The sequence below is a fragment of the Abramis brama genome, assembly GCF_963993115.1.
Source record: "Abramis brama genome assembly, chromosome: 22".
NCBI classification, from domain to species: Eukaryota; Metazoa; Chordata; class Actinopteri; order Cypriniformes; family Leuciscidae; genus Abramis; species Abramis brama.
The window spans coordinates 19,673,960-19,688,454 of record NC_139984.1 but is presented as its reverse complement, the minus strand read 5'-3'; the positions used below and the strand labels follow the sequence as shown (position 1 = coordinate 19,688,454).

Here is a 14,495-nt window from a genome sequence, read left to right as displayed (position 1 = left end):
AGAGAGAAACACAAGAGGCTAAGATTTCACCAACAAGCTTGGAAAACTCCTGAGTAACAGCATCCTAATTCAAACCAGTAGGGCTAAAGCACTTAGACTGAAAAACATGATACAACTCAAATTCCTGTCCAAATAAAGTAACCAATACTAAACGCTGCTATCGGCCCACCATATTGCAATGAAATGTCAAAACCTTTGCTACTCAAGTGCATTAGTTGTAATAATACGGTAACCATAATTCATTTGTGGGTAAACAAGACTCACCTGCAGCTCACACCAGGCAACTTCCACCCAGGTTTCTGTGTCCAGGCCTTTGTAAACAGTTTTGAATGCTCCTCTGCCAAGCTCGATGTCAAATTTTAGAAAGCGGCCACTGGGCGAAGTGGCAACAGCCTTCATCTCAGCCTCTTCTTCCTGTTCTCTATCTCTTTCCTTCCCCTTTAGAGTGGTCGCCGAAAGGCCGGTCTTATCAGGATCCTGTGTGCCATGAGTGCCATCCTCACACAAGGCAGCCGAGGCACTGGCGGGTAACTGTTGGGCTCCACTGGTGAAAACAGAGTCGGAGGCACAAAACTCGAGGTGAGGGGCGCTGTGAGGGGCATCAGGGGCTCCTTCCACCTCATCGTCCTCTTCGCATATCTCCACGCTCTTTCGGAAAAAACGCTTGTTCTCCCGTTTCCTGCATGGTTCGTGGGCTGCTGGGGAGGAGGGCATGAAGAAGGTCAGCGGTCTGACCGGTGCATCCATTTCTTTACCGTCCTCCACTCCACCTCCTCCTCCTCCTGCGCACCACGCTCTCTTTTCCTGGGTCTGGGAGGAGGGGAAGTCAGACGGCGTGCTGTGCATCCTCTCTCTCTCACGGGCAGCCCTGTTCCCCTGGTCATTCTCCTCCTCCCTCTCTCCATCAGGTTTCTCTCCAGAGGATTCCTCCGTGGCAGTGGGCTCTCCTGGGTCCGTAGCCATGGCGATTGACCTTTCCCACTCCTCCTCCGCCGCCGCCCCCTCCTGCACTCTGGCTCTCTGTCAGTCCCCGTCTCTCTCACTCAGTGATCACCCTCTCACCCTCTTATGAAGTTTCTCAGCCGTCCTTCCAGTCTTGCCAGCTGTCAGCGACAAGAACTACTCACTCTTATCTTCCACGTTCCCTTGAGTTCACAGGAGTATCAGAGGGTGCTTGTTTTGTTAGTATATCCGTGCAGGTTAATTCAGTTTTTGATGTGTACCTTCCTTATCTCCATTTCCTACATAGAGTTTCTTCTGGCTGGCTCAAGTGACTGATTCACAGGTAAATGACCTTCATTGAGTGAGGGGGGATTTTCAGGTGTATCCTATGGAAGAAAAACGCAGAGAATCATTATTGAGTATTTGGCTCAAGAATGAGCATTTAACAACCATCACACAATGTCACGTTTTTCATTATAACATACACTACAGATTTTTATCTTATTTTATTTAAAAGTCTCTATATTTGATATCGTGAATAAGGATGTCATAAGAACCGATACTTTGGTACCAAGTCGGTAGCAACATTTTAAAATCCAGGCAGTACTTGTTTTTCTACAGTAGCGCAAGTACCGATGGTACCGAAGGTAGCTACTAGCGAGACTGCAATTCTTCCGGAACTGATGGGGGAAGCACATACGCCAAGAAGTGTTTCAATCTGTCCTCAAAGGGTTAAGAAGAAAAATGTCTACAAGCACACGGAAGAACTACACGTGGAAGATGGCGGCGAGTTCAGCGCCGCCCCGACTCGTTGGCAAGAAAGGTGCTAAGAGTCGAATATGGAATATGGCATTCGAGGCTGATGACCACAGCATTATTATTGATGTTTTCTTAAGCCAGTATGCAAACGATGCCATCATGCATTTCAAATCAATGGAGGTAACACCTCACATTTGGCGAAGCATCTAAAAGACAGGCACCATGATCTTTTTAAAGAATTCAAGGTGAGTTTCAAGTAATATTAACATCATATACAAACTGTAAAACTTCTGCTCTTCAGTCTGAAACAGGGTTATCATTGTGTTTGAGGCGGCTGGCATTATTGCAGTAAAACCGGCTAACGTTATGCTCCATTTAATGTTTGCGTTAGCCAGTTATTTGTTAGTGATGCTAACACAATGCTATGTTATAAACGTCACCTCCTAGTGGGCTACATACATACCATTTTCAGCAGCCATTCTTCAGTGTCACATGATTCCTCAGAAATCATTCTAAGATGCTATTCGCTGCTCAAGAAACATTTCTTATTATCAATTTTGAAAACACTGCTTAATATTTTTGTATAAACCGTTTTTTCAGGATTCTTTTTATGAATAGAAAGTTTAAAAAAACAGCATTTATTTGAAATAGAAATATTCTGTAACACTATTAATGTCTTCACTGTTCCTTCTGATCAATTAAATGCTTTATTTAAAACAAACAAAAACAAATCTTACTGCCCTCAAACTTTTGAATGGTAATGCTATATTGTATATTTTTTTCAATACAAAGGATGTTTAACTCATTCTGTGAGTAATTAATAGTAGCTTAATAGTACACCTATTGTAAAAAAATAAATAATGTGAACTAAAGATTTTCAGTAAAGACTACTAATGTAATCTTTATTTGTCTACTGCACCCGCAGTATATATAATATTCTATGTTAATACAACTTAACCTGTTTAGTTTCACCCCGTCTTAAAACTAAAATGTATTAGTGGAACGGGTTTCCAAGCAATTTTCTAGTAAAGTCAACTAGTTCGGGTTAAGAGTGTACCTGGTGCAGAAGCATAACAAATCTAAAAAGAAGCAACAAATATTAGCCATTAAAAAAACTAAAGGAACACAGCGGATTGTGATTGATTAATAATGAATGATGGCATAAAGGACCTTTAGGGTTAAATAATTCAGAGGCAGAGCAGATACAGAATGAACATGAGTGACCATCACAGATCATCGCTAAGGGACCATATGCAGTAAAACCATATTAATTGTAGTCAGCAGTATTGGTCCACATGGGGAGCATTACAGCTTCTCATGTTTACAGTGAGTGGATTTTCATTGTTCCTCTAGTAGTGTTCTCCAGGTGCATTCATACAGAGCAACACCTGACACTGCCTCTCACAAGATTCAATTATCTTTGTGACCCATAAAACCAACTTCTGCCTCCTATCACAAACTCAGTCTCCCTCTTTTTCTCTCTGGTGACATCATTATCTTCAGCTCTCCTCTTGTCATGCTCATCTGTCTTCTGGCAGGCCACATCCATCAGGTTAGATTGCTACAGGCAACATGCTAATAATTACATGACTGATTCAGAGGTGGGAAAAGATGCTCCTTGCTTTCTCTCGGAAAATAAAAAAATAAAACTGGGGAAACAAAGGTTAACTATTTATTCCAGTTGTTATGGAAGTAAAGGTGAAATAGCAGGAATTTCTGTTGTGCTTTGGGCATGTGAGAGCAAATTACACAATGTTGTACAAAACTACGGCTGCAACCGAAAGCTTAAGCAGCTGACTTGTTGCCTCGCTGTCCTTTCAGGCAATGACTTTGCAGGCAGCATTTGCGCACGAAGGTACCTCAAAAAAAACATTTCGGACAGACTTCTGTTCTGAGGCAGCATAGTGGTTTAATAATCAACAGAGCTTTGGTGATAACTAAGCGAATACTTAATTACTGCAATAATTTCTTGCTAGAAATGGCATCAAAAGTGGAAAAAGTTGTCCAAAAATACTTTTACCCACAAACTGACCACCAACCGCAACTTTCACCATATTTATTTTTTGTTCAACTGTCACGGAATGGAACGCACAGAATTGTGGGATATCACAGGCGAAGGATACATCTATGCTGCCTTCAAAAACTGATCAGATGAAGGCATCTCAGGAGAGAGGAAGTTGCACGATTATTGGATACGGACGTGCCTTGTTGCCTTTAAAGTAGCTTAATTCTGTTTTTGGAAGAACAATCTCTGAAAGCGCTCTTTACATTTTTGTTTTTGTGCTTATAGATTTCATGAGGAAGATATCTTGAAATGCAGGTTTAGCAGGCAACTCTGGTTTATTGAAAAAAAACATCTGCAGATAAGATTAAAGTAAAATGCAAATTGAAGTAAAAACTCTGTCTGTCCCTCTCCCCCCCACACACAAATGCGAACTTAAAAAATACAACGGGATAGCACGCAGTAAGATTGTAAGCAAGCAGGCTAGTTCACATTAGACTAGTTGACATTAGCAACTCCATAAACTGGCTGCATTCTTACAATGATCATGACATGTCAGGAAATAACTGAAAAGTCTTTCAGATTTTGTTTTATATAATAACTGACTGTTTGGATGTAAAAGGATATCAACAACAACCCATGAGAGGAGGAAGTGCTGCCTTAAACACAAGCTTATTTGCCTGATGTGTCCTCAGGGCAAGGAGTTCCCATAAAAACCACATACCGGACAGAGTGATTACAGAACGTCACAAACGTGTCACAAACGTACATCAAACACATCACTCACACTCTCTCACTCCCTTTCCAAACTCGTTTCTGACACAGAGGATTCGGATCATGTCACAATCAGATATTCCTTCATTGCATCTGTGGCTGTATTCCCACAGCAGAATATGGTTGTCAGTCCTGTTTAAGTGAGTTAAATACTGTTAAATACATTCGAACAGTCGATTTTCTCAATTTATTACAAAGTTCCACTTTCAAATTGTACTGAACACACAACAGCAGACAGAAGCGGATTTAACAATGACTACATCTGAAAAGTCAATTGACGTAATGTTATTTCAAAAAGTACCAACTGAGTGGAAATGCACCAAAGTTTTGGCCATTGAAACTATGGGGGGGGGGGGGGGGGGGTATTCAGTATTCTTTGATGAACAGAAAGTTCAAAAGAACAGAATTAATTTGAAATAGAAATCTTTTATAACCTTTGTAATAACAATTTAATTCATCCTTGCTAAAAATAAATACATTTATAATAATAATTATATATATATATATATATATATATATATATATATATATATATTTTTATCTTACTGATCCAAAACTTTTGAACGGTAGTGTATAATCACTAAACAATTTATTTTTTTGTTTTCGGTGTCCAGTGTGTCCAGAATTTCAGTGCATCACTAGCTATAAATAAAATGCATACTCCATAACAATGGAAACATTTTAACGGTGTAGTAAGCGATTTCTGAGAATCATTGAAGAACACTGTTGATATTTGAAATCAACCCAAACAAACACGACCCTCCCTTCATTGCTCCACCCCAAATGCATGAACACACAATGCAAGTGTGGATGTGTATTTATCATAGCAAAATAAAGATGATGAATGAAAAACAAGGAAGAACAAAAAAGTGGTGAGTATTTTTGCTGCTGTGCCGGGGGAACACCTCAGTGTGGGTAATGAAAGTGGAAGAGAGCGCTGTTCATTCACTCCCCCACCTTATTGAGACTTGAATCCACGACCTTCAGGTAACAAGTCCGACTCTCTAACCATTAGGCCACAACTGCCCAGTATATACATCCAGAGTGTATATTAGATATGTATGTTAGATCAAGAAAATATGATCATATAACACCAATTTTATCATCACTACATTGGTTACCTATAAAGTTCCGTATTAATTACAAGGTATTGCTACTGACTTATAAAGCCCTAAATGGCTTAGCTCCAGTCTATTTAACGGATCTTCTATCGCCCTATAATCCATCGCGCTCTTTAAGATCACTAAATTCGAGGCTTTTGGTCATACCTAGGATATCCAGATCCACCAAAGGAGGGAGAGCATTTTCACATTTAGCTCCAAAACTCTTAACTCTGGAAAAGTCTTCCTGATACTGTTCGTTGCTCAGACTCGCTCTCCCAGTTTAAAACTAGATTAAAGACGCATCTCTTCAGCCAGGCATTCATATAATACTTTTAATCTGATAGTTAAATCCGACCTCTAGTTCATAAAAACGCCAGAGGAGAACTGGCCCCCGACTGAGCCTGGGTTCTCCCAAGGTTTTTTTTTCTCCATTAGGTCACCTGATGGAGTTTTTCGGTTCCTTGCCACTGTTGCCTTTGGCTTGCTCAGTTGGGGATATTTAATTTAATTAATCAATCAACAAGACGTTTTCCACTAGAAACAAGCATTGATGTATTATTTTAATTTAATACTGTGAAGCTGCTTTGATACAATCTGTATTGTGAAAAGCGCTATATAAATAAACTTGACTTGACTTGACTTGACTTGTATATACGCCCCATACTGCTGATTGGCTACAAGTGTGTTGTGGTGATCGGTCTGATCCACTTTCAAGTGTTTTTCAGAAATCGCTTACTGCACCTTTAAAGGGGTGGTATAATGCCATTTTCACAAGATGTAAAATAAGTCTTTGATGTCCCCAGAGTGTGTATGTGAAGTTTTAGCTCAAAATACCCCACAGATATTTTTATATAGCATGTTAAAGAAAGCATGTTAAGTCATTTTTTGAAGGTGAGCAAAAATGCACCGTTTTTGTGTCTGTTCCTTTAAATGCAAATGAGCTGCTGCTCCCAGCACAGAGGGCGGAGCTACAACAGCTTGTGTGCTTTTACCTCACACACACATGCACTGGAGATTTCAAAAACTTTTAGCCTTTTATGTTACAATTCTTAAATGTATACAACATTTCTGATTGGTTAGTTGGTGAATTTATGTAGCTTATGTGTAGCTATCTTCTAGTCATTGATTAGCATATTCTGTCTTGATAATCTATAAATCGCATTCCCGGGGGCAGGGTTTATGTAAATTCTAGGGTTGGTGATGTCACTAACCCGGGAGGAATGTCATGTAGCCATTTGTTGTAGTCCTTAAAAAATAATTTCTTTAAAAGAAAATATCTTTGAACTTTGAGCGTTGTAACTTTGCAGATGTTATTTATGTTCAAACAGCAACATTACACACTAACTAAAGTTAGAAAAGTGAAATCATATTCAACCACCCCTTTAAGGCTGCACTGATTCTGTACTTAATTTACACAGAACCAAAGCACAACCAGAACCGCTTCTGTCACTAGGGTCTGAGGCGGATCAGTGCTGCTGCATATTTTAGCTTTTATTGAGCATTGCATATATACATGCACAACACATTTGGAGGCAGAACCTCAGAGTAGCCTTAACTTGCCTGTGTAATTTAGCAAACAATGCTTTGGGGAAAATCGAAATATGACAAGCCCAGTCTCTGAGGATGTTTAGTTTGGTATATCAACTGTTATTCTACATTCTCATCTGTCAGTGGAGCATGTGGGACTAATCATGACATTCGGCATTCAGCCTCACCCAGAGATGTATCACTAATTTGAATATCCGTGCCTGTGATTTAATCCTCTTTGAAATGTGCAAACGCTTTCTCTAGATGTGTTTAAAAAGTCTGACAGGCTTTTAAAGTGCATCAACTGCAGCTCACATTGGACAGAATCTTCTTAAATGTCTCTGAAATCACTTTATCATGTCATACCCGAGCTCTTCCTCAACAAAGATACAGCTAATCAGTGCACTGTGTTGTTAAAGCACTCTCTCACACACACACACACACACACTCCATGTTGTCCGCTCCCACAGTGCTCTGAAACTCCAAACACAACGGGCGCTACACAAAAATCGAGCTCTCTCTGCCTCTGCCAGTTTTTTCATTGCTCTCTTCACCGGCATACACACATTAATCCCCTGGAACTGAGCAGGCTCAGCTGATTTACTGAGGCAGACAAAGAGGGAGCCAGGGAACGTAGCGTGTGTGTATCTGTGTATGTGTTTAGGGAGGGGGCAGACAGAAAGGTTTGGGGGGTTGAGCTATGATGAAGCTACATGAAAAAGGGGGGGGCAGGAAAGGATTGTGGGTAGGAAGAGAGAAGTTTTTAGACAGCCAGTCGAGGGGGAGTCAGATAAGGGGGGAGGGGGGTTGGGTTGAAATGGGTGGGAAAAATGTGTGTGAATGAGAACAAGGGATATAAAGGAAGGGGGGGGGGGGGTCGCACACACACACACACACACACACACACACACACAAAAACACAAAGAGTTGGGGAGATTTTCCCGTGATAAAATATGTGCTGGTTTGAGTGTGAGTGACAGCAGTGACAATAGACAAAATTCCACCACAAGAAAACCAACTAAAGTTTGGGCATGTGGGAGTTAAAGAGGTGTGGAGCAGAATATGAGTATGATGATATCAACCAAAGCAATAAATAAAATGGAATGGAATGGAATAAGTGTCAGCTATGTTTCAATTGTAAATAAATTGTGCAGTAAGTAGAGCCTTTCTGTGTTGACAATGCACAGACATAATCATAACTCCGCTTCAGTTTTTCTGCCTCCTAAAGCAGAGGTTACCAACCAGGGAGCTGGGGCCCACTAGGGGGTTCAGCAAACTTTAGTTATATTAACACAATCTTAATTAAAATACTATATATATATATATGTAAACTGACATCATATTTTAGTGTTCATTTGTTTTTATTACATCAAAGGTACCACTCACCCAAAAACAAAAAATGACTTATCTTCATGTTCATGTATGTCTTTTTTTCATCTGTCGTACACATTAGAAAGAAAATAATTTAGAAAATGTCTTGCTGTTTTTTGTGTGTGTGTGTGTGTGTGTGTGTGTGTGTGTGTTTTGTAGAAGTAAGTCATGCAGGTTGGTAACTACATATGAGTGAGTAAATGATCAGAATTTTCATTTTTGGATTTTCAAAACTATTCCTTTTAGATTTAAAGTGTCAGGAAGTGCAACAACAACAACAAAAAGTCATTTTAAACTGGAACGTCCGACATTTGCTGTCTGTCTTGGATTACTGAGTATCTACATAATTTACAGCTTAGTTTGCAACCGAGTTAAGTGCCCATTTAAGCTGAGATGAAAAGGTCAGTTTGCAGTACAAGAAAGGTCTCGCTATGGTCATATGTTCTTTGTCATATTATTCTGAATGACACTAGAGGCAAAAATCATCAAATGTATGATTGGAGATTGTGGATCTGCATTTGCTTTCAGGCGCTGATGCAAGTAGGCTGGATAATTTGCTGTCACAATTGATTTCTTTTTAACCAGTCACATCAATACTCACTCCTCAACCACAGTCTATTTCTAGGAAAAAGAGATTGTGTTATGATTCACAATGATAATGGCTATAAACTCAGAATCTTGCTAAATCTGACTTAAAATGACAAAACGCTCTTTTTAAAGTAAAATAAGCTATGGCCAAGAGGACCCAGCACAGCGTCAAGACAAATGTTCCTAAATGAAATCTGGTGCTTGTAAAATTCAAAGGTGAAAATTACAGCAAAGTGACAGCTGGAGTTGAAGGCATAAAATTTGTCCTCATCCCATTAAGTAACACCAAGAACAACACAAAACAAACACTTTTGTCCAATCTAGGTCAAGTATGTGAAAGTGAGTGTCACTGTGGTCACAGAAGGTATAGGGTACACAGTGAACCAGAAAAGAGAGACTATACCGCCTAATACTACCTTCTCTTTGTTCAGTCTATGATATAATCCAGGTGAGACCATTTAATCAAAGCTTGCTATGATGTGGATTACAAATAATAAGTGGCTACTACTGTGCTTTTGAGGTTTATGACTAAAATAAGCTCTCTGTTGTTTTATCCTTTCATACAATACGGGGCAGATTACCAATGAAGTTGAGGGATTTTTAACATCACTTTTACACTAATCACTGCTTTGTCCTCATCAGCATAGACTGCACAAATACACAAAGCTGCATACAAGTTAGGGTTGGGTCAGTAAGATTTTTTTTTTAAAGCATTACTTTTACTCAGTAAGGGCACAAGAAATTGATCAAAAGGTACAGTAAAGACATTACAAAAGATTTATATTTCAAATAAATGCTGTTCAAGACTCTACCGCATATTATGGTGACCCCTAGACCCTACTATTAAATGAACAAACCTGTGTTAGTAGGCTTACACAAATGAATATACTATAATGTAGTACAATGTATATTTGGGGGGATAAACAGATGATAAATTAGGATGAACTCTATACATCAAAGAAGCCTGAATTGTTTTTTATCATGGTTTCAACAGCACAACTGTTGTGAGCAAGAGACTTTTTTCAAAAACTTTTTTTTTATTCTTACAGACCCCAAACGTTTATGGTTATGGTGTACATTACTTTAATGCTAAGTTCTTTATATAGCAATACATGGTATATGGATCAGTTAGGGTAAGTGAAAAATTAATGTTATATTATGTATCATTTTTATTATTTCTTACAACATTAAAGCAGTTATGTTTAAAAACATTAATATTTGAAAAACATCTGCAAATCAAACCAAAGTTAGCATGGAGTAACCTAACCAACATGCAGGAAACCATTGTGATGTCATGTGAGAAGAAAACCATAAAACATAGTATCTCTTCAGACCCGGATTACTGTCTTTCAGGGTCATAAATTAAATAAAACATAACATATTTTGACTATATGAAAAGGCAGGTCACATCAGGTCAGGACAAACGGAGTAACGTAAAGTAAACCCATTTGAAATGTACGATACATTTTTTTTTGCACCACTGGACATGACTCAAAAACATCTGTAGAAAGTTTCTAGTTTTCATAACCTCAGACACACTTATCTGTCATTGACTCAAAATCTTACTACTACAACATTATGCTTATATTTTAAAATAAGATAAGGTAGACAACCAATACACAGGGACCATCTATGAGCCGCTACACTGAGCAACAGTGGCCAACGCTTTGAGTTGAAAACACATAGCAACAGAGGACATGGCAGCCATAAAAAATATATAAATAAAAATAATACACAAACGTGTGCTATTAGGTTGTAATTTGCTAAATCAACCACCATCAGTCGTTAAATTTACAATAAGCATAAGTGAATCTGTTAAGAGCAGAATATGACATAATACAGTAGAGAGCAAACGCCTGTCTTAGCTGCATATTCAGTCTTCATTTACTGTCACTCAGTTAGCAAGTCAAATACGGATAAAGACAATAAAAGACACGATCAAGAGCAGAAACCTATGTGGAACCAGAAGTGAAAAGCAGACCAAGAAAAGATGTAAACATCTTTATTTTTTACCGTTCAGGCGGCAATATTGCTCGTCTCGCCCATTGCCAATATCTATTTCAGCACCACCGCGTTGTGTTAGCATCTAAGCTATGTTTGCCTGGGATTTCTATATGTCTGAAAGACACATACAGCACCTAAAGATGCATTTTTATTTTACAATTTATATCTGCAAATAGTGGTCCTTTGACTATTAGAAGCTAATGATTATTTAACATAATAGTCAATGGGACTCACCGGTGTGCTGCATTCTCCGTCGTTATTACAACTGAAACAGGTCGTCGAAAGGTCTCGCTTTCTCCAATGTATCTGTCAAACACTCAACAGCTCGTCATCATCTCGTTGTATATAATCGTAATTTGTCGTGTAACGTTACCGGTGTTTAACATACTCCTTTTCTTATACGAGCGTTTGGTTCTCTTGTTTGAACGGCGTCGTTAAATCCTGCAAATCTTCCTGGACACATCATCTGTTAAAAAAACATATTGTTGTTCTTTTCCGCGAGATTATTAGCACACATTTCCGCCGGTGAATGTTACGTCAACGTATTCACAGGTGTTTAGCATGATACACGTCTTTATTTTACATAATTTACAAAGCAACGACTGTCGCTGCGACGTTCGTGGTAGTTCAATCGAGCACAATCGTTTCTCCTTTTTCGGTTAACGACAGAGACACGCGCGCGCGCTTGCTCGCTCGTACCGCGTGCTCCAACTATGCGCGCCGCCGTCTGTCTGACCAAGCGGGGCCGCGCATTGTCCCAGTAAGCGTCTCATAAAACAATAAAATTTGGCCATTCTGGTATAATAATTAATTTACATTTTAATAGGGTTAAAAAGGGCATGTCTGCCTTTACTTTTGTTTTGGCTTTTCTATTAATGACCGGATCCAACAATTTCACTTGACAATTCATGTGGCCTTAATAATGAAAATACATTAGTTAATATATTAGTAATGTAAATCAAAAGATATTATATAACTGAAGCAGCAAAAGAGTTTCTATTTATTTGCGTTAAGTTACCTGGAAAACTGTATAAATATACAACAAATAAGGCATATTAAGGTTAATTGGGACACTTTTTCCCCTGTAGTGACTACTAGTAAATATATAGGGGTGAATTCAGGTTGATTGGGACACTTTTTGCCATTGAGATGACTAGCAAAAAGTGTCCCAATCAACCTGAATTCACCCCCTACATTATTAAATGTAAAATAATAATAATAAAAAATAAAAATATAATTATATACTCATGTTTATGCATTGATTGAACAAGGATATGATCTACTATATTGTTACAAGTTCTTTTAAAATTGAAGATATCTCCAAATACTAGTTATTCTGTTTTTTTAAATCAACTGTTTATTTTTCACCATACAGACTAGTATTTAATGCAGATTTACTAGTAACTACTTTCTTTGGTATATAAATGGATTAAAAGGTTGGCTACTAGTACTGATCAATAAGGCCAATAGACCATCTTTGTCTGAAGTGAATAGTTAATTATTATTATTATTCTATGGCAAAATTTGCAGTTTACCACCAATAACAATTGAATAAACTATTTGGAAAGCGAGTAGCAAAGGAAGTTGTAATCAAAATTATTCAAATCAGGGTTATTGGCGAAATTGACAGACTTTCAGCTGTTTGCATTGAACAAAATCAAACAAAAGTTTATATATTTAAATTTAACAAATTGAAATAGCTCAACACAATAAATGTTTCCAGTGGTTTCCCCAAATTCAACTGAAAATGCAACTTTTAACGACTTCGTTGCAAAAGCCCTTTTGCTGTTATAACCTGTTGCAAATGAGATGTATAACTAGACACCAGCGTCTGGCAGCTTTTCTGAGGAATCTTAGCCCATTCCTCATGAGCAATGGCCTCCAGTTCAGTAATATTCTTGGGGTTTGCGTGCTGCAACCGCCTTCTTCAAATCCCACCAGAGATTTTCTATGGGGTTCAAGTCAGGTGACTGTAATGCCACTGTAGAATCTTCCAGGACTTCTTCGGCAACCTTGGTGGAATTTGCGGTATGCTTGGGATTATTGTCCTGTTGGAAGGTCCAATGACGCCCAAGCTTCAGCTTCCTCATAGGCGACATGAGGTTTCCTATTTTAATCAATCCATTTTGTATTCCATGCAGTTTTCCAGAGCCAGAGGATGCAAAGCAGTCACAGAGCATCACCATGCTTAACTGTAGACAAGTGTTCTTTTCAGCGTACGCTTCGTTCTTCTTCCTCCAGACATACCGCTGATCCATAGGGCCGAAAAGTTCCAGTGGTTTCATCACTTCACTTCACAGAATCCCAAGAATTCTGTGGCTTATTTATATGATACTGAGCTAATCGGAGTGGTGTACGTCTTGAGTTCTGGCATGGAAACCACCTGCGTTTAGCACGCGCCTTACTGTGCAAGCTGAAACCTCAGTGCCTGTTGCACAAGTTTTGCTGCAGGTCTTTTGCAGTGACTCAAGGGTTTTTCTGAACCTGCCTTCTCAAAAATCTGGTTGCAGCCATTGATAGCTTCCTTTTTCTACCCTGACCAGGTAGTGTAACCACTGTTCCTTTAACTTTAAACTTGCGAACTATGCCTCCAATGGTGTCTCTAGCAACCTTTAGTGCCTTTCCTATCTTTTTGTATCCTGTTCCTTGATTGTGAAGGGCGATGATATCTTCTCTTAACTTTTTTAACCATTCTTTTGCCATAATTGTAATATGCAGTCAAACGTGACACTCAACAAACCTAGCCAGGGGTGCGTTTCCCGAAAGCATCGTTGGCCAACTATGGTCGCAAGTTCATCGCAATGTCCATTGAACTCTATTGGTAACGAGGGAACTTGCGACCATAGTTGGCTAACGATGCTTTCGGGAAACGCACCCCAGTTCAGATATTTCATGTGTTCTAGCTCAAGCACACCTGGTGCAACTAATGAAGCCCTTGCTTAGTTGCGTCAGGTGTGCTTGAGACAACACCTGTTTTGCAGATTTGTGCTGTTGTGAGAGATTCTATTCAGGGGTCTGAATAATGTTGAGACTGCAGAAGTCAGTATAAATTGCATTTTTAGTTGAATTTGAGGAAACCACTTGAAACATTTGCTGGGTTAAGCTATTTCAATTACTTTTGTTTGATTTGTTATAAGTCTGTACATTTTGCCAATAAACCTGATTTGCAATGGGGTTGAATACATTTGATTATTCATTGATAGAACTGTAATTCTAGTGACTAATTGAATTGATAGGCCAGTACTAGTCATCACTGGAATAAGTGCTAGTATCTAACCTAATGCTCTAGTATGTTTAATACCTTATTAGGGGGAAAAATGACAAATATGGCCTACTAAATCACTATTGGATTACTTACTAGTAATAAAAAGAGAACAATAAAGTAGGCTACTAACAAAATTGTACACTAGCTAGTTTCTAATGAA

At 38.8% G+C, this 14,495-nt stretch overlaps 1 protein-coding gene across 7 annotated transcripts in view; it reads right to left on the bottom strand.

The window, feature by feature from the left end:
* wnk3 (WNK lysine deficient protein kinase 3) overlaps positions 1-11,757 on the bottom strand; it is a 55,238-nt gene extending 43,481 nt beyond the window's left edge. For all 7 annotated transcript variants that reach the window (XM_084098188.1, XM_084098190.1, XM_084098189.1 and 4 more), the window contains exons 1-2: positions 11,305-11,757; positions 265-1,328 (exon numbers count right to left, since the gene is read on the bottom strand). In XM_084098188.1, the coding sequence (XP_083954314.1) occupies positions 265-963 (699 nt within the window). In that variant the 5' untranslated portion in view covers positions 964-1,328; positions 11,305-11,757. The remainder of the gene's footprint in view (positions 1-264; positions 1,329-11,304) is intronic.
* Between the last annotated feature and the right edge of the window lie 2,738 nt (positions 11,758-14,495).